The 24064-nt window shown below is 57.0% G+C and overlaps 2 protein-coding genes across 2 annotated transcripts; one reads left to right on the top strand and one right to left on the bottom strand.

Moving 5' to 3' along the window:
- The first annotated feature begins 258 nt into the window (after positions 1-258).
- Positions 259-9906, top strand: CFAP20 (cilia and flagella associated protein 20). The gene is made up of 5 exons (XM_049805838.1): positions 259-443; positions 6819-6898; positions 7982-8093; positions 8422-8610; positions 9787-9906. The coding sequence occupies exons 1-5, from the start codon at positions 360-362 to the stop codon at positions 9904-9906; spliced, it is 585 nt and encodes a 194-aa protein (XP_049661795.1). The 5' UTR covers positions 259-359.
- An 8030-nt stretch (positions 9907-17936) lies between these two features.
- MMP15 (matrix metallopeptidase 15) lies at positions 17937-23594 on the bottom strand. Its single transcript, XM_049805823.1, has 10 exons — positions 23122-23594; positions 21774-21922; positions 21393-21515; positions 20973-21280; positions 20578-20739; positions 20233-20456; positions 19953-20091; positions 19570-19720; positions 19335-19450; positions 17937-19097 (listed from the first exon to the last, which is right to left on the bottom strand). The coding sequence occupies exons 1-10, from the start codon at positions 23248-23250 to the stop codon at positions 18643-18645; spliced, it is 1956 nt and encodes a 651-aa protein (XP_049661780.1). The 5' UTR covers positions 23251-23594; the 3' UTR covers positions 17937-18642.
- Between the last annotated feature and the right edge of the window lie 470 nt (positions 23595-24064).

Genomic DNA, 24064 nt, shown 5'->3' with positions numbered 1-24064 from the left:
CCAGCCCTCGGCCGCCTCCGCCTCCCCCCGGGCCCGGCCCCGCCAGCCCCAGCCCTCGGCCGCCTCCGCCTCCTCCTCCCCCCGGGCCCGGCCCCGCCCAACCCCGTTGCCACGGCAACGCGCGCTCCCGTAACACCCCGTTCCCTCAGCAGCGGCCGGAAGTAGATCCGACGGCAGCCGGCAGGCGCGGAAAGTAGTTCCCTGGTGACGGCGGCGCTGCCGCCGCGACCCGGAAGCGCGGGGCGGAGGCGCGGAGGGATCCGCGGGAGATCTGCCGTGTCCTTGCGCAGAGCGGTGGCCCCGGCCCCGGCCCCGGCGGCGGGAGAGGAGCGCCCGGCCCGGCCCGCCGCGGCCCCGGCATGTTCAAGAACACGTTCCAGAGCGGGTTCCTCTCGGTGCTGTACAGCATCGGCAGCAAGCCGCTCCAGATCTGGGACAAGAAGGTGAGGCGGCGGTGGGGCCGGGGGAGCAGCGGGACCGATCGCCTCAGCCTCCCGGGGCAGGCCCGGGGCTGCGCGGAGCCGCCGGCGAGGCGAGGCGAGACGAGACGAGGGGCCGCGGCCCACCGGGAAGCAGCCGGTGTGGCCCGGACACCCGTGGGGCCGCTCTGGGCGGGTTGCCGGGGCCTGAGCCGCCCGAGCCAGGTTACCGGCAACCCCCTGGGGAGGACGGGGGTCTTTTTTGGAGGGGAATGTGTTATTGTGAAAGTATCTTTTTTTTCCGCCTTTGCCGAGCAGAAGAGCCCCGCTAGGGGAGAGGGCCGGGCCGGTGTCAGGAATGCAGCACTACAAGAGGTTAGAAAAAAAATGTTAAATGCTGGAAGTAGGCAGCAGACAACAAAACGACCCTTCGCCACGTATGGCGGCTTCCCCCCAGTACCTGATGTAACTGAGATGGGGGTCTTCTGTCATATTGTGACCCGTTTTTTAAACAGGCTTGCGACAGGTATTTAAAAGTAGGCTGTGTGGCGGCCTTAGGATGTACAAGAAGTCATGAGTGTTTCATCTGTTTGTTTTTCCATCCTATCCGTTTCTAGAGTGGTTCTGTGAGGGTCCCCTGCCTTCTCCCCAGTATCTCGCATCAGGGAGCCCGTGTCAGGAAATTTGTGGGTGTTGAGACCTGCTGCTTCTTCTTCACAAACCCTCTCCTCTCTGAAGTTACAACATGTATTCAGTTACTTGTGCTTGAACCTCATTTGAATTTCTTGTGCTTTTGGCAGGAATGAAAGCCTTCAAGGCAGACAGCGGTGTTGTTTGACCTCAGTGGGCTCGCATGAGCATTTACAAGTTGTGGGATGGGTGACAGGCAACGCAGACCCATCCTGTTTCCCGTCAATGGGGTACCCATGTAGCTCTGTGAAGAAATGGGTTGCGTCACATAGCCTGGCTGTGTGCATGTGCCTGCATTAGGGCTTTTGCACAAATATTTGTGACTTTAAAAAAGGATCAGCAGCTTATTTGGATGGTGTGAGGATGGAGTGCGTTAAAGACTCTTAGGCAAAGGGATGTAGCCTGCCTCCAGACTGGATAAAGCCATGAGCGATCTGGGCTGACCCTGCTTGGTGGTGGAGCTTGGACTGGAGACCTCCTGAGGTATCTTCCAACGTGAATTGTCCTGTGCAGGGTGATACCATTGCGACTGTGCAGCTTGTGGGGTGGCCAGCAGGAAGTCTGCTTGCAGGGTGGACGTAAGCAGCGGTCCATTCGGGTGCAATAGTCGCTGGATTGGCCAGAAAAGACTGATGAAAAATTAGCACTGCTGTTCCCAAGAACAGCAGCTGGGTGTGCAGGCTGTTTCCATCGCCTGCTGTAGGGCTTGCATGAGCTACATGGGCTCATGTAGCACTGCCCAGTGGCAGGAGCCCTGCATCCTTGGGAGCAATAGGGCTGCATGCAGGCAGACTTAGAGGTCTGCCTATCCTGAGGAAGCACGGCCAGCTTGGGCGAGCTTGTTGTGAGGATTGCCGTGCTCGCAAAGGTGTGGCATGAAACCGGAGTGGGTTTTCTGACTTCTTTGCCTGTGGATATCAGTGTGGCTCACTCTTTCACCTCACTTTTCCATTTAAAAGGAGTTGGGGTGGTGGGTTTGTAATGGTTTCGGCATTCCTGACCTGACACCCTTGGTGTGTTCGCAGCAGCAGGAGGTGAAGGGCAGCACTTAGGGCATCTTGCTGCCTTGGAGCTGAGAAAGTGGAGTCCCTCAGGTCTTTACAGCATGTGGGTGTCATCTCCCCTGCTCAGCCCCTTCAGAAAATCCTGCTGGTGGCGCAAAGATTGCGTGAACGTACAGCATGGGGCAGTGCTGCTGATGGCCTGCAGCAGACAGGGAGCTAGGTGCTAAGTTGCTGATGAAGCCTCTCTGGCTTGGTGGAGGAACCTGCCAGGCTGGAAGCAGAGAGGCAGGCTGGTGTTCATGAAGTGAGTAAATGTCCAGAAATGGTGAGGGATTTTTCCAGTGGGCTTATTTATTTATTTACTGGAAAATACTGATCTGTCCAAGCCCAGACATCCCAGGAATGGTCCAGCTATGGCATCGCCACAGGAGAGTGTTAGGGTTGGAGTTTCTGGAAAGGAGGAAAGCAACCAAAACTTTGCAGTAAGTGTTCACTGCTCTGTTCAGGGGTGCATGAAATGCACCTGTAGTTTTGGTGAGAATTGGAAACAAGAGATTTGATGTTCTTGCACGTCCTAGGTGCGAGACTCTCTTTGCAAAAAGTACCAGCAGGCAGTGGTTTTGGGGTTTTTTTTAAAATCTTGGGGAATTTTAAGCTTTTGTGACATGGGGAAAACCATTTCTTGTTCGGCCCTAGGAGGATGTGCGCTGCTTGTGCTGATGGAGACTGTGTGAAGTAGAGGCATCTTCATTTGATATAGGTGTGGAAATGGGGTACAGGAAGCCTTTCCTTGTTGTGAGCATTTGTAACCTCCCTCTAAGTAGTAGGATACAGTCCCTCCCTTCTCTCCCTTCTCCCTCAGGGGCTGTGGGTAAGCTGTGGGCAGGCCTTGGTAGCAAACCCTGCCAAGCCCAATCTGTCATGGCCACCAGCATCCTGTCCCAGGGGACTTGGTAGGACTGAAGTGTCCAGGCCTTGGGAAGAGCGTGGTGACTGTCCCACCGTCCTGCAGGCTGAGGTTCCTCCTTCAGCCTCATCTGCAGAGAGCTGGTAACTGTTGGGGTGTGCTCTCTTCTCCTGCCTTCCAGTGCTGCATGTTCCTGGTTTGGAGTTGGAGACCTGTTTTCAAGGTGTCTTCTGTTTGCCTTCCAGCACTTTGTTGTTCAGAGTACTCTGTTTATTCCTGCAGCATCCTGCCACCATGGTCCCTACCCTGACATGTGGAGATACACTGACTGGTCTCCAGGGGACTCGCTGACACTTTTCTGCAGAGCAAATGGGAACGGTTCAATGAAACTTGTCAAACCTATCCATCCTCTTGCTAATTTCTCCATACTCCTTCTGCTGGTACGTCAACGTTAGCAATTTCAAGTGCTGTTGGGAGGATGCAAGATCAGCTAGCTTTCAATACTTGTCTGAATGTCAAATGCATGCTCTGCCATCAGGACGCAGGTAGCAGTTTCCCTGATGAGCACAGCCAGGATCAAGTCCCTGCCAGTGCTGTGGTGGGGTTCTCTCTTTGCAGCCCTTCTCTGACTCGTTAGTTCTCTTGCACAGTATCTTTGTCTGGGTTGCTCCAGCCCTCTGCATCTCAAATACAGCAGACCATGCTGCTCACTCCTCCTTGCCAAACCTGTGTGCACCAGGCGCTACAGCAGAGCGAGGCAGCTCCTGCTTTTGCCTCTTGTTTTGCCCCCTCTCCTTTCCTGGGGGAGGGAGGTGGCACAGGGGCCTGTTCTGGACCCACTGCTGACTTTGAGAAGCGCTGGCCTGTCTCGAGGCGAGCGTGTACCCATGCCTACAGTAGTCTGGGCGATGGTGCCAGCCGTGTTTCAGCTTGCTGTTGCTGGCACAAGCCCATCGCCTAACGAAGGGGTGTCCGGCAACGATGCGGGAGCGAGCCTCCAGAGGTCGGCCTCAGACTGTGGCAACCCGTCTGCTGATGGGCGGGTGGCTGGGCCTGGGGAGGATTGCTCCTAGCTGCTTTTCGTCGGGTCTTATATCTGTTCAGACACAACTGTCTGTGAAGGTGCTGTTCCCTCCAAACCTTGCAAGGTTTGAGGTTTGTATCTGCAAAAAAAAACTTTTCCAGTTTGTCTTTAGACAGCAGGTAACTTCCCAGTTATCCTGATTCAGAGGATATTAGGCATTTGAAGAACTTTTATTTTCTAAGAGGGCTATTAACCTTTTTTCCAGCTTCAAAAATCCACCTTTGTAGGCTTAAGATGTCTGGAAAATATTGGCCAAGTACCAATGTGGAGTGTTTTGTTTAGATTTCTAAAATATTCTGAAATCTTATCTTTCTGAGCTTCCATGTAGTAGGGGAAGGCCCCTGAAGACTGGGAGCTCTTGCTGAGTAGCCACTGCAAGCACAGCAGAACCATCCTTACTGCCCTGTGCCACACAGCGCTGGTGTCTGTGCCTGATGGAGCCGGAGGTTGCCTCTTAGTCTGTATGAGCTTGTTGTGAAGGGGGTCCCAGAGGTGGCAGGGGAAGAGAAGTGCTCCTTGGGCTGTGACCAAAATGTGTCCTCCATCAGGGACATGGTCCTTGAGGCAGGCAGGAGGCGAGCTCAGCCTCCAGTGGGGAGCCAGGCTCTGGAGTGAGCCGAGGAGCTGAGATGGGGCATTCAGCACCACCGAGTCCCGGAGGGCAGCGCTTTGAGCCCCCGTTGGCAGTGAGCACTTCTGATACTATTCAGCCTTATCTTACCGAAACAGCGAGGCTGCTTGGACTTCTGATCCAGCCGGTGCTGGATGTCATGCTCCAAATGTCTGTGTGTCTGTCTTGCCAGCGCTGGCTGCAGGCATGTGCAGACAGGCTGGCTTTTGTGTGGAAGGGTGCCTGCATGACCTGGCTACCATCTCCCTGCAGCTGGGTGGTAGTGCAGCTCGCAAAAACTTACACCAAGCTAGGTAGGACTGGGAGGAAGGGCTCTGCTGCAGTCTGGCCCTGTTTTGTACTTATCTGCTTATCTCGTCTCTTTTCTACTTACTGTCTTTCATCCTGTTTCTGGCAACGCTGAGGAAGAAGAGTTGCTTCTTTTCATTGTCCCTGTAATCTGGGGAAGGAAAGCCTTCACAGGCTAAGGAAGGGGACCTGGTTGCAGATAGAAACACTGCTGACTAATTGGTTTAAAGCGTGTTTAGCTGTTTTCTCTGTTACTGTCCTCACCAGAGAAGCCCAAACCTGAACCTTCTCCCCTCTGTGGAGCCATAAGCTACCCTTGGTGAAAGCAGTCTCGCGTGGCATGGAGGCAGGCTTTATTGTGCACTACTTTTACCTGCATAGGCAGGGTTATTTCCTGGTGTTAAGTCTGCATGCTGTATCCCTGTGGCTTCCAGGGTTTAATTTCCCATATGCCAATCACTGCTTCAAACAGAGAGGCACATGGGGTTTCTGCTGGGCTGGTGATTTTTTTTTTTTTTAAAAAAAAAAGAAGTTAAAGGCAACTCATCCAGACCTCGTGCAGTTGGTTTCTCCTGAACAGACCTATACATCCATGGGAGTTGCATTTGATGCAAAGGAGAGATACAATTATCCTGTAAGGATCCTCTCTCTGAGCTTAATGTTTTCTGGAAGTATCTGTGCAGGCTTGAAGCAGAGTTAAGAGCAGCCTGACAGGGCGAGCTGTGCTCTTGTGCTTATCAGCAGCAGCTGGGTGATCCAGGCTGATGTTTCTTGAAACTGCTTAGTGTAGAGACAGACCAGGGGGGTGGGCTGCTCACAGGGCTTATCTCTTTCTTCCAGCAATTATACGCAGCATCACCCAGGTAGGTCCCTCTGAAGAAATGAACTTTGAAGATGAATTGCTAAACCTGTAAATCATTTTGTAGCTCATGACTGGAACCATCCCATTAAAAGCTTAATGTATCCTATATATTAGCAGTGGTGATAGGCGCTAAAATAATTAATTCATGGAGCCGGAAGGAGCGTTGCAATTTGCTGATCTAGCATTGGGGAAGAGCAGAGGGCTTAATTAGCAAATGTACCTTTTAAATGGAGATAAATTTGATGGGAAGTGAACTGCTTCATTAAAAAAATAAATCCTCAGATCCTGGGATTCAGCCATGTTGCATGTGGAGAAAAATGAATTTGTGTTGGCTTCTGGTTCCGGCCCTGGCCTCCCTGAGCTCTGTGGGGAGCTGGCTGCATCCAAGTAGCCAAATCCCTAAGCCCCTCAGCAGAGCAGATGATGGCTCTGCACTTGCGTACGCTGCAATTACGAATAATTTTAACCAAGTTTTTCCACAGAGGCAGTCAGCCATGCCCAGCAGTAGAGACTGAGACCCCTTGATGACCAGTGGCTGGCTGGTGGCTCCCTTTGCTTGCCCCTGTATTGCTCCTACTTGTTCTTACTCTTTATCCCACTCTATTTTGATCTTGTTCTGACACTTCTCTGTTTGTTTATTTGGGCCTCTAACGTGAGACTTGAGTCAGTTTTGTTCACTGTAGCATATTTTGATTTATCAAAGTCTTGTACTCAGCGTCTGTGCAGCATGCTGGCCCATAAACTCTTGCTTGGAGTCCTGGCACTCTGGGGTGGTGATCAAAGCCTTGGAAACAGCGATGTCCAGGACAATAGGAGCCAAATGAACGTAGATGGGTCCTCCTGGGATCTTTTTCCCCCTCTCAATGGAGCTGTGGGCACCTCTTGTTTCCTTCTCAGGTAACATCTGTGCTGTCTGCCCCACTTTTCTTCCAGGTGCGCAATGGCCACATCAAGCGAATCACTGACAATGACATTCAGTCGCTGGTGCTGGAGATTGAAGGAACTAATGTCAGGTAGGAGAAGGCATTTTCTTCTGCCCTAGTGTGCCTTGGGGGCTTGGCCCTGGCGCAGAGTGAAAGATGTTGGTGCCCAGCAGACGTCTCCTTCAGACTCTACTGCAATCTCTTTGTAAATAAATTGAAGAATATGATCTGGGGTCAGATCACTGATACCACTCTGTGGCACTGTATCGTGCCTTTCCCTGGATGTGCTTGTAGAGCTCTCTGTCATCCTCAGTGGGACTAAGGGATAAAAAATGGAAATAAAGTCCCATTATTTTTCCATCACTTAGGGGGAAAAAAAGCTATATTTGATACCTGGTCTCCAGTCAGTGCTGCCAATTACTGAGAAAGCCACCAGTTACTGAGAAAGCAGCATTCTGTCTTCTGCATCTTTTATTGTCTTAGGCCTGCTCTGCTGCTCTCCCGACAGCAGGAAGATCAAAGGGAGATTTATGAGGGGAGTTGCTTATGGTGCTTCACTTAGCAACCTCGTCTCTATCGACCAGGGAGAGAGACGCCAGCTCCATGAGCATGTTCAGAGTCTCCAAGGCTTCTCCGGGGTGATTCAGAGCAGGGCGCTCCTTATAAGGGCAGCGGAGACTCCTCTCCTGCAGACAGACTGAGCCAACACTTCTTTTCCTCCCAAGATGTGTTGATACAGAACTTGCCAGGCGTGACGTGTAGTTCTAGGGTTCATGACCTCTGTTTTCCCAGCCATATAGAGCACAGAGGGCCTCTGCTGTGCTCTGGAGGGCTCTACCTATTCATTCAAGGGTAGGAAGAGGTTGAGTTAAGAAACAGCACTGATGTGGCCTTGGAAACTGGGGAGGTGAAGCTGTCTAGGAAGGTGTTTCATGCCCTGGGTGAGAAAAGTGGGATTTCAAATGCATTCTTTGGGCCTTTTATCTTGTTATCCCTGCAGCTACCTCTGAAACTCTCACTCCTGTTACAGGAAGCCCTGGCTGTTGCTGAGATCTTACAATCTTGGCAGTCTTTTTCTGCCTGTCGTCCAAGACTGTGTTAGGTTAAGAGAGAGACTTGGGACCCGGGCTTTGTGCTGTGTGAGATCCTAAAGCGTTTTTCTGTCCCTCTCAGTACCACATACATCACGTGCCCTGCTGACCCAAAGAAGACCCTGGGCATCAAGCTACCTTTCCTAGTGATGATCATCAAGAACCTGAAGAAATACTTCACTTTTGAAGTGCAGGTGAGGAGCGTGCAGCGGGGAGGCCCCTCCAGCAACCAGTGAGCCTGCAGTCTTCTGTTGGAACTTGTCCCAGACAGCAAGTGGTCCCCAAAACAGTTTTGCTTTCTTGGCTATGTGATGTGTCAGGTCTTCTGCTAGGGTGGCATCAGTTGCTATTCCTGAAAATGGGTCTGTTTCCTTTGTTAAAAATACTTGTGCTGTGAAATGGAGGAGTGGGATTAGGAGAGCCCTCTCTGAGATGGGTAGAGCCTGAGTCTAGAACAGCTGCTGTCTTGGGGAGCTGGGGGCCCCCTGATGCCTGGGTCAGCAGCCTTCCTTCCTTACCCAGGTGCTGGATGATAAGAATGTACGTCGCCGTTTCCGGGCAAGCAACTACCAGAGCACGACTCGGGTGAAGCCTTTCATCTGCACCATGCCCATGCGGCTGGATGATGGCTGGAACCAAATCCAGTTCAACCTGTCAGACTTCACACGCCGGGCTTATGGGACAAATTACATTGAGACCCTGAGAGTTCAGGTGAGAAGTAGGCATGTCCTACCCACAGAAACCAATGGTTGGTGATCTTCCTGCTGGCTGGGACAGCCTTGCTGTACATCGGGAATCCTGTTTTAGCTCTGACTTGTTCCTTTGCCAGTCCTGCTCTTTGCAGAGCACTATGGGATGGGAGCGAAGGTCCGACTGAGGCAGCAGAGGTCTTGATAACTGCCTCACTTCACTGGACTAGACTGAGATGAAGGAGCCCATTTCCATCTTGTTTCTCTTGCTGGCTGTCAGTTAGGGTAAGAGTTGCAGTCCACCTAAAGTTCCCTGCGGCATGCCACACATCCTGCTGGGGGTAGGTCTGCTGGGAGTTAGCCATGTGCGGCCTTGCTGTGCAGACATGCCAGACAGCGACTGGCCAAGTGGGAGCCTGGCTGGTAAAGACCCCAGGTGTTATGGTCCATACATATTCCCAGTTGAGCTTGTTTCCTACTGCGGGTGGAGTGACCCTGCCTTCACTGAGCCCCTTGGACCAGAGCTGACACAAGTGTTTGTTTCTGCTGAGGACGTGAAACTTGTTCCATATGCTAGGGATTCATGTTCATTGTTTCCAATGGCATATGTTATTTTGAGGAATGCCTGTGTGCGGAGCGTGCCTGTTCCTTAGTATGATGGGACTGCTGCAGTTCCTTGTTAGGTTGCCTTGAGATGAACAGGCAGCCAACTGGGAAATGTCTGCCTTCTCACATACCCATGAGGGGGACTGGAGCGACTCCTTCTCTGCCAGCTGATAGTGGAGGCAGCGCAGACTGGTCAGTCTCATTCCTGACCTCAGGGAGGCCCTGAAAAGGAAGCGTTAAAAATGCAGCAAGCTAAGGCTGAGAGTGTTCCGGCAAATGCTGATACCAGTGGAGAGGCAGGGGTGGGTTCACAGCAAAGAACCCTCGAAGCAACTAAGGCAGATCTCAATTTGTAGAGATGCCAGAGCTTGGCCAAATCTCTTGAGCCAGCTTGCATCACTGGAGAGAGCATCTAATGCAAAACAGAGGGCATAGGCCAATGTTTCTGCTCTGATGCCCTGTCAGATTCAGAGAGGCAGTGAGGTCTCTTCTCCAGTTGCTGAGCCAAGGAATCCAGGCTGCTGCATGACAGCGAAGCTGGATGTAGGAAGAGCATATGGAAAATGGACTGACTTGTTGTTTTGACTCTCAGATCCACGCCAATTGTCGCATTCGACGGGTGTACTTCTCTGACCGTCTCTACTCAGAGGACGAGCTCCCAGCTGAGTTCAAGCTGTATCTGCCTGTCCAGAACAAGGCCAAGGTGAGCTAGCCATGGGCAAGGAGGGTGGGAGCAGCAGCTGGGCCAGGCTAGCATTCTTCTTCCCTCTCCCACTGCCTTCACAATCCAGAGTTTCTTCTAGCAGCAGAGCTCTTACAGCTTTGGCTGTCAGCCAGGGAGCACCCTCACTGTTGCCAGGGTGAGCAGTCTGTCAGGGGTGCCTTGCTGAGTGGCTTTCCTGCCAGAACACATGGAAGTTGTCATTCCCATCTAGGAGCAGGGTGAGCTGTGCAGCTGCTCCGTGCGTCCTTCCTGTTCGTGTTGAAGGACTCTGGGCAGGTTGGCAGCCTCCTGGCATCTCTCCGGAGCTTTCACCCATGACTCAGTGCAGTGGCTTTGCTCTTCAGAGCTAGCTGCAGCTCCACACTTGTCTTCCAGGAGAGATGCTGTTTGTGTCCCTCTAATCCAAATCTACTCCCCTCTGATCTCTTTACTGCCCAGTGCAGACAGTGGTGCTATGAGGTAGGAAGGGGATAGGCAAGGTGGTGGCTGCCCAGCAAGAGATGCCAAGCTCTGCTCTTATGGTGATGGGAGAGGGAGAGGAGTCCCTGGCATATTGGCAGCGGTCTTGAGGCTTGTGAGGAAGCACTTTCTTTGCCAGGGCCAGCCTGTCCCAGTGCAGATGCTTCTTTTAGCAGAGAAGATTCCTGGGCAAAATTTCAAGGAGCTGAGGGAGGATTTTGGGTGCTGATCTTAGTGGGAGGTAGAAGGCAGTGTTTACAGTAGGTAACTCCTCTGAGGAACCTGTCACTGCCTTCTGGGCTGTAGCAGCCTCCCGAGAATGCCTGGGGAATGCTTAGAGACCTCCCAATACAGTTGTCTTGGTGTTGCTGAGTCTAATAAGTGTCTTCTTTCTTCTCCCTGCTCTGTCCAGCAATAACAGCACGTTGGGAAGAGATGTGAGAAATGTTTGGGGTCAGTAGGAAAACGAAAGCAGGTGGAAGAGAAGGCCCTGCTGAGACCAAGTTTTAGATCAGTTGACCTTGCCTAGGGTAACTTTGATTCATCTGGTATCCCTCTTCTGGACAGGACACAATTAACCATGTAACAGGTCTGGGACTATGCTGTTGGTGTGAGAGTTGTACAGAATCAGAGTTCTCCTAGCTGTTCCTAAAGTGCTGAGCCTAAACACTGCAAGTGGCCTGGTACCTGATCTTTTGTTGCACAGAGGCGTTGCTCAAAATGGCCACTGTGCCTCTGAAGAGGGGATTCAGCAGGAATTATGGGGTTAAGTGTGCCCTCTTGAAGATACCAATTTTATTTTTTCTTTCCTTGTTTTCCATCTCTTATTTTATATATGCTCTAAATATGGATGTAATACTCTTGGAAAGTCATTAAACATTTGACTCTCTAAGTCTGCTTCTGGCTTCTTCCTCCTTTGATGGATCTTTTAACTTGCATGTGTTAGCACTTCAGAAAGTGCCTCTGAATTTCTTTAGGAACGCAGATGTTAGAATTTGCCTCTGAATTTGACTTTTATTGGCAGCCTCACTGTTTAAGGGGCGTGTACAACAGCAATCGGGAGAGAGGAAAAATAGTAGGGTTTCCATAGAAGAGACAGGATCTGTCTCCAGTCCATGAGGTTTCTGGTACTCTACCTATGACAAAAACTCATGCTGTTCACATTTAGTACGTGGAAATGGGTTTGTCATTCCCTTCTTCCTTGAAGCCATTTTCCCAGCAGTGACAAATTGGTCTTACCAGCCTGTTGAGGCACAGATCTGTTCGCTGTGTAGTTAAACAACTCGCTCCAGCTCTCAACCAAGCCTTTAGCAGCTACTTATAGCAAGAGGCACACAATAGTCTTCCAGCTGCCAAATTGTCCCTTTCCCCAGGGATCAAAGGGGAGGTTTAGCAAAGCAGCATAACAGGAGCGGAAGTCTTTTCCTGTGCTGAAGCTGCCCTTCCCTGCCTCAAACCAATCTGCCTTTGTTGTGGAAGGGCTTGCAGAGGGGAGGCTGCAGACCTCCACTGGTAATGGAGAGCCTGGGAGTAGCTGATGCCTTTTCTCTCTGAGGCCAGACCCACCACAGCTACTCCGGTGGGTAGGTGCTTAAGGCAGGTACTGATCTGTCCCTGGTGTTGGGCTGTGCAGTAAATTGGGAAGACTTCACTTTCATTATTGTCCTGTCAAACACAGCTGGTCTCTCCCAGGAGGAGGAGAGCCTCTTGGGGGGGCATCTGCCCCAGACTCTGGGTTTAATACTGACCACTGACTCTCCACCTGGTTTAAAGGTTTAGCATGTCTGTGCACCCTCATGGTCAGCAGCTCCTCTGTATAGATCCCACTTTACCTCTGTGGCAAGCTCTCAGGGCACCTATAATGCAGCTGCCTTTTTTGCACCTTCAAAGCTAGTGGGCTTTGAACTGGAGGTGCTGACTCCATGGTGCTGGATGGCACTTGCAGAAGACTTTCTGGAGAAGACCTTTCCAATTTTTATAGCAGCTGAATAGCTTGGTAGCTCTAAGGAGCCAAGCCAAGGAAGCTCACATGGGAAGGCACTATCCATCTTGCTTTGATATCTGTCAAGGCTTGGCTGGACTTGAGATTTGTTAAGTGGAATTGCACTGTATCATGTGCCAAGGATCGCCCTTAATGAAGTCCACAGTGAGGCTTTCCTGCCATGTTTTCAAAGGTTGCCAGGGCTGGGGGAGCTGCTGAGGGAAGCCATCAGACCCCGGCAGGGTAAAGCATGCATCCTTTCCTGCAAGCCCTGGCTCATGAACATGTGTTTTTGGCAGTTGTTGGCAGATGAGCACTCGCTGGGAGCTGCTGCGCCTTTCCCTGCCCCACTGTGGCCCATGCTGGAGTCTGCCCTTGTCCTCAAGGAGTTGGGCTTGCTCTGAGTGAGTTGACCTTAATGTGTTAAGAGGGGCTGGGCTCCCCAGGGCCCTGAGCTGGCTGCCTCTGTGGAGAGATTAGATGGGCCTTGCTGCCAATTCCTGCCCGACCTCTAGGAGCTGTGCCAGCGGATTTGCTGGAATAAACTCCCAGCTGCAAACTCTTACATCCATGTGGACCCTCTGTGTATTTTTTAATACGAAACAAAATACTGAATCTTCCTGTTTACATGCATCACAAAGTGGAGCATCCTCAGATACTGGCTCTTTCCTTTAGGGCCAGGCAGTGGTGGATTTACATGGTGTTCTTCAAAAATCTTCTAATCCCCCTCTCCCATCAAAACTTTAACCATCTTGCTGAAGGTGAGTGAAGTTTGGGCGCTCTCGCTGCAGGAGAAGAGGATGCTTCTGGTGGATAGGCCAAAATGGCACAGGCATCCTGTCAGCGGTTGTTTCCTAGAGTAAACATGCACCAGCAAAATTCCTGCAATGAAGCGCCCAGCTTCTTACTGCTTTGGTTATGGCTCTTGACCTGGCTGGGACACAACGTCCTACATGGAAAGAGTGGAGGAAGGCGGGAAGGACATGGATGCAGAGATGGGAATCTGCCCTGAGGATGGCTACCGCCTGCATGCTCCCGGGGCAGCGCCAGCTTGGTACGAGGCGGGAGCAGAGGGGGAGTCCTGGTTCAGTGCAGGCAGCCTGTGGAGAAAACATCTCCTTGTTCACCTTTTTGTGGGTGGCCTGCTCCTTCCTTCCTGCTAAGTCCTTATTGCAGTTCATGTCTAGTGGGGAAGAAAGGAATCTTTCTTCGTAGGGAGCCCTGGATTCAACCTGGGGCAGAGCATGGTCTGCCCAAAGATGAGTTTTCCTTGCCTCCCCCGGCTTTTCACCTTCCTCTTCCATTGGCTGTGGCAAGGTCCGGCACTTGGGCACTTTGATCGGGACCTGAGTGCTGGGAGCCTGCTTTCTACATCAAAGGCAAAGCTTCCCTTTGAAATCTCGGCTGCTGAAGGATGGCGAGTGCACGGGCTGCAGCACCTCGGAGCGAGGGACGGGAGAGTGATCCTTCCCGGGTTGAGTCAGGGAGCAGGCATGCTCAGATGAAGCTGGAGCAGCTGGCAGTCACCATGTGGCGTGAGCCAAGGCTGGGACATCCCTCAGCTCCGGTGGCTCTGCCTGGGGCAGGTGGCAGCAGCTGACAGGGGAAGCAGACGATGGGGTTTTCCTGGAAAGCTTTCTGTCCATTTGCTCTGCTGCTGGGGGAGAAGCAGCCTGGGTGAGAGTCTGGCGCAGTGGAGTGGCAGGACACTGGTATGGGCTTCTGTCCCTGCCTGTGGCTTTCCCCTTACTCTTTGTCTCCTTCCTATTAAGTGGATCCTGACACAAAGCACATAGTTCTGATCACAGAGGCGATATGCAGGAATCAAAAAAATCCGTGCCAAACTGCTCCTTGCCCTCTCTGCCTCCTGTTCAGCATCTCCCTGGATGTCTTGGGCCAAATGTTGTTGTCTCTGTAGAGGGATTACACCTCCAGGGCGACGCTAATCCTCTGCAGCTGCTGTCTAGCATGGGGTGGGCGGTGCTGAAGGCGAGGGAAATATTTATTTTGAGTTTGCCATTGGCCACTGCCCAGGAAAAATGAGTGACCGTACTGGGGACTTTGGCCACTTCTGCACACAGGGAGAGCTGATCTTCCTGCTGCGCTGGTGCCTGCGGGAGAGGGGTGATAGCTTCCCCTGGCAGGCTGCAGAATGGGACCACCCAAGCAAGATTTTATTTGGATGAGGGAGTGGCTGTGTGCTCTGAGAGCTACCCTGGGGTGTGATGGGGAAAGCCTCAGAGCCACTAGAGATGAGGACATGATAGATGCTAAGTTGTGCTGAAGCAGACCTGCAGACTGTCTGCTCCACTGTCACCTCATGCATTGCCCCTGCAGCCCCAGAAATTACTTGCCTCCCTGTGAGACGAAGGGTCAGGCACCATGGGGAACGAAGCTGGTGGCTGTGGAGTGGGCGCGAGGGGAGGTGACGGGCATGAGGTGTACACATGTGTGCCGAGCTCAATGCAGCCGGCAAGTGCATCCCACCCACAGCAGGGCTGTGCTGGCACTGACCCCCTGCCCAGGCAGCACCTGGAGCCTCACTCCTGCCTGCAGCATGCACAGGCAGCGGGTTCAACCCCTCGCAGGGCCCCATGGCTCTCCTCTCTGTCCCCAGCATCGTTTCCTCCAGCCTTGAGGCCAGCCAGTTGCTGCTCAGCGTGTCCCAGCCCCAGTTCTTCCTCTGTGCGGAGCCCAGCTTCCTCTCTGTTTTCCAAGTCTTCTCAGCAGTGCATAGGGGATCGTACCCAGGCTTGCAGAGGAAGAGGAGGTGGTGGGAGGGAGCGCGGTTTCTCCTGTGATGGTGCCAAGCAGGCAGAGGGAGCCCCTGCCAGCCCTGGTCACCCCCATCACAGCGGCCACTCCTGCAGCAGGCTAGCTCAGCAGGCCCTGGAGGACACTGAGCTCCTGGGGTCTTTTCCAGGTTGGGCTTCTCCAGCCTGTTTTGGGGAAGCTGGGAGCTGCCTGGTGGGGATGTATCCTGGCAGGGCTGCCTGGTACCTGCCAGGGCCAGGCTGAGCAGGACTCATGCTCCCTTGAGCCACCAGAAGCCCTGGCCTGCGCAGGAGGTACATCCCTGCCCTCCCCAGGGTCTTGTGTCTGTGGGTGGCCGGAGGCGAGCCAACCCCGCTGCGGGCATGGAGGGCAAAGCGGCAGCCTCCAGTGAAGAGCCCAGGCCCTGATGAAATGCTGGGCTTTGTCTCTGGCGGGGTCCCTCACTGCTGTCCATGAGCGTTTCCAGATGGCCCCAGGCTCCTGCCACCAGCTCCACTGCAGCATCCGGGGAAAAGCAGGAGGGGGGGTGGGAAGTGAAGTCTCAGCTCACTGAACATGGGCAGCCTGGGCCTCTGCTCCCAGCGCCACCGATTCCCCCTGGAGAATTGCTCCCAGATCCTGTCCCACCCTGAATCAGCAAGGAGCTCCCTCACCTGCCATGGCAGTGCTGCCCAGGGAAGTGGATGCCATGAGCATCTGGCCCTGGGCATCCTTGGCTGGCTCAGCTGGCTTTCCCCGTGAGCCAGGCATCTGTCCAGGTACCAGGCTTCGGGGTCCCCACTCCTGCTTCCCACCGAGCCCTCAGCACCCCTGGGAAAGAGGGGAAACACAGCTGCCGTGGGAAATAAATCTGTTGTCGGAAATGCATCTGCCGTGGGAAATGCATCTGCGCCTGCCTCTGGAGCTGCCTTTGCGGGGGCAGGGAGCAGCAAATCCCAGCCATGCTTTCCTCCTGCCTCGCCTTTTGGTCAGGTTCACGCCTTTTGGTAGCTCCCGGTGCCCGTTTGGCCCCAGTTCAGAGCAGGCTGGGGTGCCGGGTGGCCCCATGGCAGGGCTCCTGGTCCAGCAGAACTGTGGGTCCTGCCACGGCTCTGGGGAGGGCCCCCACAAGCACAAATCTGGCCAAAATGGCCAAAACCGAATTGAAAGGAGTTAAAAGCCAAGGAATGTGACCCAGCACAGCCTGGCTGATGGAAGACTGGAGCCACTTGGAGACCTTTTTTTCCCCCCCAATTCTTCAGGGTTTTTCTGACCCCAATTTTGGCTTCTTGCTTGGCTGCAGTGATGTGCTGAGTCTGAGCCAAGTGTGTTTCCCAGGGAATCAGCTAATGGCTGGGAATCGCTGCCCAGTGTGGGCAAGGAGGGAGGGGAGGGTGGCCCAGGCCATGGGGTTCCCCCCTCAGTGCCAGCAACCCCGGGAAAGCAGGGCAAGAGCCAGCATCGGTCCTTCCCTTTTAAAGTAATTAGTGGCTGACGAGTGGTGCGGCAGTGCAGGGTAATTTAGTGCTGGGAAGTGGCTGCAGCTGAGTCTTGGGCACTGAGCCAGCAGCTCTGGGTCCTGGGAGGGGGAGGATGGGGGGGGGGGGTATGACACAAAGGCTTCACCCCTACCCATAAAGGGGAGGTGGTCCCTCCTGCAAAGGCTGGGAGGGTGGGGATGAGGGCAGAGGGACAGCTGGAGCCCCAGGGAGGGGGGAGCAGGTTGGGGATGGGTTAATGCTCCCTGCACCAAGCCCTGTGTCAGAGCTGCCAGCCCCATGGGGAAAGAGGCAAGGCATGAGTGCTGTCTGGGTGCTGGTCTCATGAGTCCAGTCCCATAGGGAGACACTCCCCCAACTCCATAGGGTCATCCCCACAGGGATGGGTCAGACCCACACAACCCCCTGCCTGGTGCTGCCTGACTCCCCACCAGTGTATTAACTGTGCCAGGCCTCTGCCACCCGCCTCGAGGCTGCCCCTGCGGCTCCAGAGCAAACCCAGCCCCTGCTTGCCACCCTGGTGGTGCCTTTCCAGGAAAGGCAGGGAAGCCGCTATCCCCAGTCGCTGCCACATGCTGTGTCTGCCGCCTGCTGTGGTTTGGTTTTCCTTCCCATTAAAGGCTGAGCAACATTTTTCCCTGGATAAAGCCAATTTCCTACACCCCCCCACCCCCACCCCCCCAGGTCTAATCTTTCCCACTCCCACAATTATTTCTCCCTGATCGCTGCAGCGGTTACGACTCCTCCTGCTTTCCTCTGCCAAGACAGCAGCGGTGAGACAGGATACGGACACCCCCTTCCCCCCAGGAAACACGCTAGGGCCGCGTGGGGATAGGGAGCCGAAGCACCCGGTAAACTGTGTCCCTCCAGGAGGGACCACGCACGGTCCCCTGGCTGCTGCAGCCGACGACCCCTGGCCGGGAAGGGAGGTGGCCGCCCAGGGCTAGAGTGCAGCGTCGGCCGGGGAAGAACAAGGCGCACTGTGTTCCTGGCAAGGCCATCGTCGCTGCCGTGGGAGCTGGTGAAAGGCAGCTCTGTCCGCTGCTGGCAGGGTGGGAGCTGGGCTGCTTTTGCTGACCCGTCCGTCCCCCGTCCCCCCCCCCCCAAAAAAAAGGTAGCCCCAGGGCAGGGGCTGCTGCAGGGACATTGCCAGCCATACTAGCCCACTCCCCACATCCCCTGGCAGAGCACCCAGGCCCCGTGGCTGCCAGACAGGTGGCACCCCCAGGCAACCCTCCATTACCACAAAATCTGCCAAACCTCCGTGCGGGGGAGCCCATGCACCTCCTGCCCCCATCCCGCAGCAGAAAGGACGGCACCACGGCTCTCCACGCACCCGACCCGTTTAATACACGTACAAGGCGGCCATGCCCACTGCCCTGCCCCTGGGACCATGTGTCCCCACGACTTTGCCCCACGGTGGCAGCAGGCTCCGGGCTGAGCTGAGCCCATGGCAGGGATGCAAAGGTGGTGTCTCCCCTCCTCGTGCTATCTTCAGGCACCACATCCCTGTACCCCCACAGTTCAACAGGATACACAGCCGCGAGCTCGGCCCTCCTTTCCTCTCACGCCTCCCTGCCATTGCAGGTGACAGCAGCTGAGACCTGCCAGCTCGTAGCACTTGTGAGCAGCCCCCAACCCGCTCAGCAGCCCACACGGCACAGGCACAGCCGCAGCAGGTGCACGTGGGAGGAAGGGACCCTACTGGGACCCCTTGGCAGAGATGGGTGCAACATGATGGGTGGTAACCTGAGGGTCATGGCCGGGGTGGGGGATGATGGACGACACAGTCACCGGGGAGCAGGCAAGACCTGGATGCCCTCCAGCCCCACCGTGACTATTGCCCGGTCCCAGCCCAGCTGCTCTGGAGGGGCTGGGGGTGGGTGGGCATCCCCCCCTGTTCTGAGGCTGGAGCCATCAAGCAACACTGGGGCAGAGGGGCCAAGGCCATGGGGAGGGGCAAGGGGAGGGTGAGGTCAGGTCCATCATTAGCACCATGGTGGTGGGGGCGGTTTGGGGAGGGAGCCAGGGTCAAACCCACTCCTGCAAGGAGCGCTTACAGTACAAGAGCATTCGGGGCGTGCCCTTCCTCTGCATCTGGACGATGACATAGATGAGGCCGAGGATGCAGAGCAGCAGCACCAGCAGCACCAGCACCATGACGACGCTCATGGTGCGTGTGTACTCGTCGATCTGCACCACCACGTCCACGTCCCCGCCCGGCTGGCGGCCACCCTCGCTGTAATCCTCCTCGTCTTCCTCCTCTTCCTCCTCGTCTTCTTCCTCCTTGCCTTCGGTTCGCCCGTCCCCATTGGGGTTGAAGGGGGGTCGGTCCCCATCAGGCCAGCGGGGATGGGGGTCCGGGACCAGCTCCGTGTGACAGCCCATGAAGTCCCGTAGGATGGATTTGGGATAACCTGGCTCAGTCTTGAGCCGCTCGTTGTCGAATTTCCAGTACTTTGTGCCTCTGTAGAAGTAGGTGGAGGCTGGGGGGGGAGGAAGATGGAGGTGAGGGCTAAATGGGCAGGCACAGGACACCTCTGAAGATGCCCAGGACAGCAGGTTTTGCTCTGGGACTGGTGAAACCCTTCAGAAAGGGCTTCACTGCTGACTCCTGGGCACCTTCCCGGCCTCCATCCCGCAAGGCCAGGCTACCAGAGGGGTGACCCCATCCCCTCTAGTCCCACCCTTGCTGCCCACCCTTCTTCTCCTCCTCTACTTACAGGCATCCGGGCTGAGGAAGGCACCCTTGGGTGAGGGAGGAATGCCCACCCAGACGGAGATGGGTTTTGGGTACCCAGGGTCCACGGAGCGGGTGTCCTCATTAAAGCGCCAGTATCTGGGGGAGGGAGGCGGTGAGCAGGCGAGGAGCAAGGGGGGCTCCACCACCCGCCATGCCCACCTCTGCCAGGGGCCAGGAGGTGGCAGAGCAGGGAGAAGGACCCCACAGCCACTCACCTGTCCCCACGGAAGAAGAAGGTGTGCCCCGTGGGTTCCCACCAGATGGCTGCGTCGATGCTGTCGTAGGGGATGCCCTGCCCGTAGGTGACCAGGGGCTGCGGGTACCCAGGCTCCAGGTTGGCTTCTCGGAAGAGCCAGTACCGGTCACCTGGAGGGGGAGGGGATGGAGAAGGGGGGTGAGGCAGCAATGCCCACTGCTGTGGCAGGGACACATGTGGACAGTGACGGGGATGCGATGCCTGTCCCTTTGGGATCAGGCAGGAGATCTGGCTGGGGAGGGGGATCAGGATGGGATGAAGCCAACCAGTTTTCAGCAGTCTGGGAGGGGGCCCTGGGGTCCCCCCTCTACCTCAGCCCTCCCACCCAGATTCCCTGCTCACCTTTAAAGAAGACGAACCTCCCGTCATGTCTCTCATAGGCGGCATCAATGTCCCCGGGGAGGCCCCGCCAGAAGTGCCCAATGGGCATGGGGTAGTTGTCCAGCACCCGGTTGTGCCGGACCCTCCAGAACCACCGGCCCTGGTGGGAAACGGGGTGTTGACAGAGGACAGGGGCATGCAGGGACACAGTCCCAGTGCCAGGCATCTCGCCAGGGTGTCCTCTCACCCAGGGACCCACCACATCCCCAGGGATGGGGCAGGAGGGGGTCCCAGCTGGTACCTTGAACACAAACATCTCCCCACGCAGCACTGCCACTGTGTCGAAGTTCCCATCACAGATGTTGGGGCCATACTGGTCAGGTCGGTCTGGGCTGCCAGGTTTGGGGGGCCGCTCCGGTTTCCCTGGGGGGGGCGGTTTAGGGGGTCTCTGGTCTGGCCTGCCAGGTCTCCGGGGTGTCATGGTGGGCAAAGGCTTGGTGGGCTGAGGGTGCCCATCCGCGGTACCTGGATCGGGTGGGCGAGAGAAGGCATGGGGTAATGCAGACCAGCAGCGACCGTGCCTCAGTTTCCCCATGCACTTGCCCAGCATCCCAGCTCTGGGCTGATCCCCCACCCAGCTCCTCACCATACAGCTGCTGGATGCCCCTGAGGTCATCCTCAGGCAACTGGAAGTTCTCCGTGTCCATCCACTGGTAGAAGGGGGCCATGATAGCGCTGGGGTTGCTGGAGTGCTCCAAGCCCAGTGAGTGCCCCAGCTCGTGCACGGCCACCAAGAAAAGGTTGTTCCCTGCAGGGAAAGGCACCGTCAGCAAGATGGGGTGGAGGACACGACGCATGGGGTGGGTCCTTGGCCCCAACACCCTGCAATGAGAGTGCTCTGCTGGGAGCTGCCTGCATCACCCATGGTGGAGCTGCTCTTCCTGCCACTCCTGCCCACACCAGCACATCCCCCGTCATCAAACCCAAGGGGCCACCAGGCTCCTCTGGTTGTCTTCGCCACATCCTTAGCCCTCTACTCACCAGACACATCCGTGTTCTCCAGCGTCCAGGGCTCATCCGAATCAAAATGCGTGTCCCCCCCCATGCCAGGACCGGGAAAATAGGCGTGAGCCAAAAACCCCCCAACGCCGTCGAAGGGGGAGCTGTCTCCGTGGAAGCCAGAGGCAAAGAGCACCATGATGTCGGCCTCCTTCTTCCGCTTCTGCCGGATGTCCTCGTAGGGCACCTCCCGGAAAACCAGCGGCGTGGCTTGCTCCCACACCCGGAAGGCTCGGCGGATGGCCTCGTACGAGTGGTACCGACCCAGCTTCTCCGTGTAGTTTTGGATGCTGGGGGTACAGAGCTCACTGGGGACGGCCCGGGACAGCGCTTGCTCCCCGAGGGGGTCCATGGCTCTCCATGGGCTGGGGGCGGGCGGGAAGCCCCAGAGACGTTGGGTACCTGAAGGTGAGATGGCTCTGGCTCCAGCGCCGCCCTGTCAGCGCGTACCGCTTCCGCCGCATGTTGGACTTCATCCGTGCCCCAAACTGGTCCGGGACCCCGCAGCGGGGACGTTTCATCCACCTGCCGGGGGGCGGGGGGCATCAAGCCAGAGCTCAGCCCACCGTGGCCAAGGTCCCCGAGGGGTTACAGCAGCCACAGCTGGGGAGGGAGCTCTCCTGGCTGCAGGGGTGCAGCCCGCAAAAGGGGGGATGCAGCTCCCATGGGAGACAGCACCCACATTTCCAGGTGCAGGCAAAGCTCTGGGGCTGGTGGGCAAAGCCAAAGAGCCCGGGAGCGGAGCTGCCTCCTGCTAGAGCAAGAGGACATGGAGAAACTCACGCCTTGGTCTCCTCATCCAGGACGCCGGTGACGGTGATGCCGTAAAACTTCTGCATCTCGGCGAGGGCCAAGGAGAAGGTCTGAGCCGAGCGCATGGTGGACATCTGCCGGCTGGGCTGCGGCAGGTAGCCGTAGAGCCGCAGCCATGCCTGCGCCGGGGAGAGCCAACCATGAGGCCGCATCGGGGAATGGCCCGATGGGGGGACCTGGAGCTCCCTGGGGAGACCCCGGCGAGGCAGGATCCTGCCCACCACCCGCTGCCGCCCCAGGCAGATCCCCCCTCACGGGGCGTCCATGCCAACTTCCCCGGGGCAAATGCCGCACCCAAGCAGGCAGGGCAGGCAGCACGGGCAAGCTGGAGCACACAGGCAGCGGTTGGGGGGCAGGGAACAGAGCCCCAGTCCTTCCCCACAGCGTGGGGGGGGGGGGGGGGGACAACACCTCCGATTTGGGGGGGCTGTCGGTCACCCTGACCCCGAGGAGAAGGCAGCTGGCAGGGGGCCAGCCTGCCCGCAGGCTGCCTGTCTCCCTGTCCTCCTCCGGAGGTGTCCCTCAGGAGCTGCAGACAGACGTGGGGCCAGGCCCCCCTCACCAGGGCCCCCCCCCCCGCCCCGGCCTCCACCCACAAAGGGGCTTCTGTCCTTCGGGGCCGGCAGCCCCCCGGGGTGCAGGACAGGGGCCCCCGGAGAGGGGCAGCGGGCAGGAGGGGAGCCCGGGGTGTGCCGGGTCTCTTCCTTCCTGCAGCAGCCTCCACCTCCCCTTGTCCTTTTTAATCACTTTTTATTTTTCTTTTTATTATTACTTTTCGCTTTTCTCTTTTATTTTTCCCTTTTAATTTTCATTTTCTAACTGTGGGGCTTTTTTTTCTCTTAATTTTTAAAACTTTTTGCTTTTTTCTAAGTTCCTTTTAATTTTTTTCCCTTTTTTTTTTTTCATTTTCCAATTTAAAAAAAAAAAATGGTTTAACGTTTAATGTTTTCATTTTGAAACATTTTTAATCTTCCATTGATTTTTTTTTTTACACCCCCCTCCCAGGGCAGGGTGATGGAGCTGGACTTTATCAAAGGCCCTTTCACCCCCCTCCTCCTCCCGCCGCGGCCTCGCGTGGGCACAAAGCTCTTCCTCTCCCCCGCCGGCTGCTGCCCGCCGCCCCGGGGGGCGACCCGGAACCACCCCCCCCCGCCTCCCCTTCCCTGCCTGCCCCCTGCCTGCACCTGCGGCTGCCAGGGCAAGCAGCGCCGGCAGCCGCAGGTGCAGGCAGGGTGCGGGGAGGGGGCAGGCAGGGTGTCCCGGGAAACACACACACACACACACACACACACACACCCCGCTCCGCGCCCCCGCTCACCTCTGCGTTGAGCTCCTCGCCCGCCGCCGCCCCCACCAGCAGCACCAGCAGCGCCAGTAACGGCGGGGGGCGCCCGCCCGCCCGCAGCGCCCCGCCCGCCCGGCAGGGGGCGCCGCCACCTCCTGCCATACCGGGCCGCGCCGCCGCAGCAGCAGCCGCCGCCGCTGCCGGTTCGCGGCTGCCCCCGGCCGCGCCGGGCCGGGCCGGGCCGAGCGCGGCGGTGTCGGAGCTATGCCGCCCTCATGGCCCGGGGCCGGGCCGCCGCGGGGGGCTGCGCACGGTGCATGGGCGGCGCTGCCAGGCGCGGCCCGTCGCCTCCCGGCCCGCCTTTGTGTGGGGGATCAGGCCGGCGGCGCACGGCACATGGGCGGCCACGGCGGCTCGGCTCGGCTCGGCTGCCCTGCCCTGCCCGCCGGGCGCAGCGGAGCGGAACGAAGGGACGCGGGCGCGGCGGCAGCGGCGCGGCTCGGGTCGGCGGGGAGCGCGCTGGGCGGGGCCGGGCCGAGCGGAGGGGCGGGGCCGCCGGGAGGGGGCGGGGTTGCGGCGTCGTGGGGGCGGAGTCGTGGCGCCCACACACCGACCCCCCCGCCCCACCTGCTCAGGCGGGGGCGCGCGGCCTCAGGCCGGGCCTGTCAGGGGCGGGCGGCCAGGCCCGGCCCTGCCCCCCCCCCCCCCCCGCCACCTGCCCGCTCGCACCCGCCATTTCGGGCTGCGTCGGCAGCCGCCCCTCCCCGGACTTTGTCCCCGCGGCCCTGCCGCCGAGGCCGGGTCCGTCCCCCAGCCCCGAGGCCCGGAGCGGGGTCCCCGACGCCCACCGGAGTTACGCAACGGGGCGATGTGCGAAGGCGGGCCCCGCCGGGGCGGGAGCGGGGCCGCTGGTTGAGCATTAACCTGACACTGCATGACTCGGACCGCGGAGAAACCGGTCGTGCCGGAGCCAGTT

Source organism: Accipiter gentilis, chromosome 7, assembly GCF_929443795.1.
Source record: "Accipiter gentilis chromosome 7, bAccGen1.1, whole genome shotgun sequence".
NCBI classification, from domain to species: Eukaryota; Metazoa; Chordata; class Aves; order Accipitriformes; family Accipitridae; genus Astur; species Astur gentilis.
The sequence above is the reverse complement of the archived record's forward strand: the minus strand, read 5'-3'. Positions and strand labels throughout refer to the sequence as shown.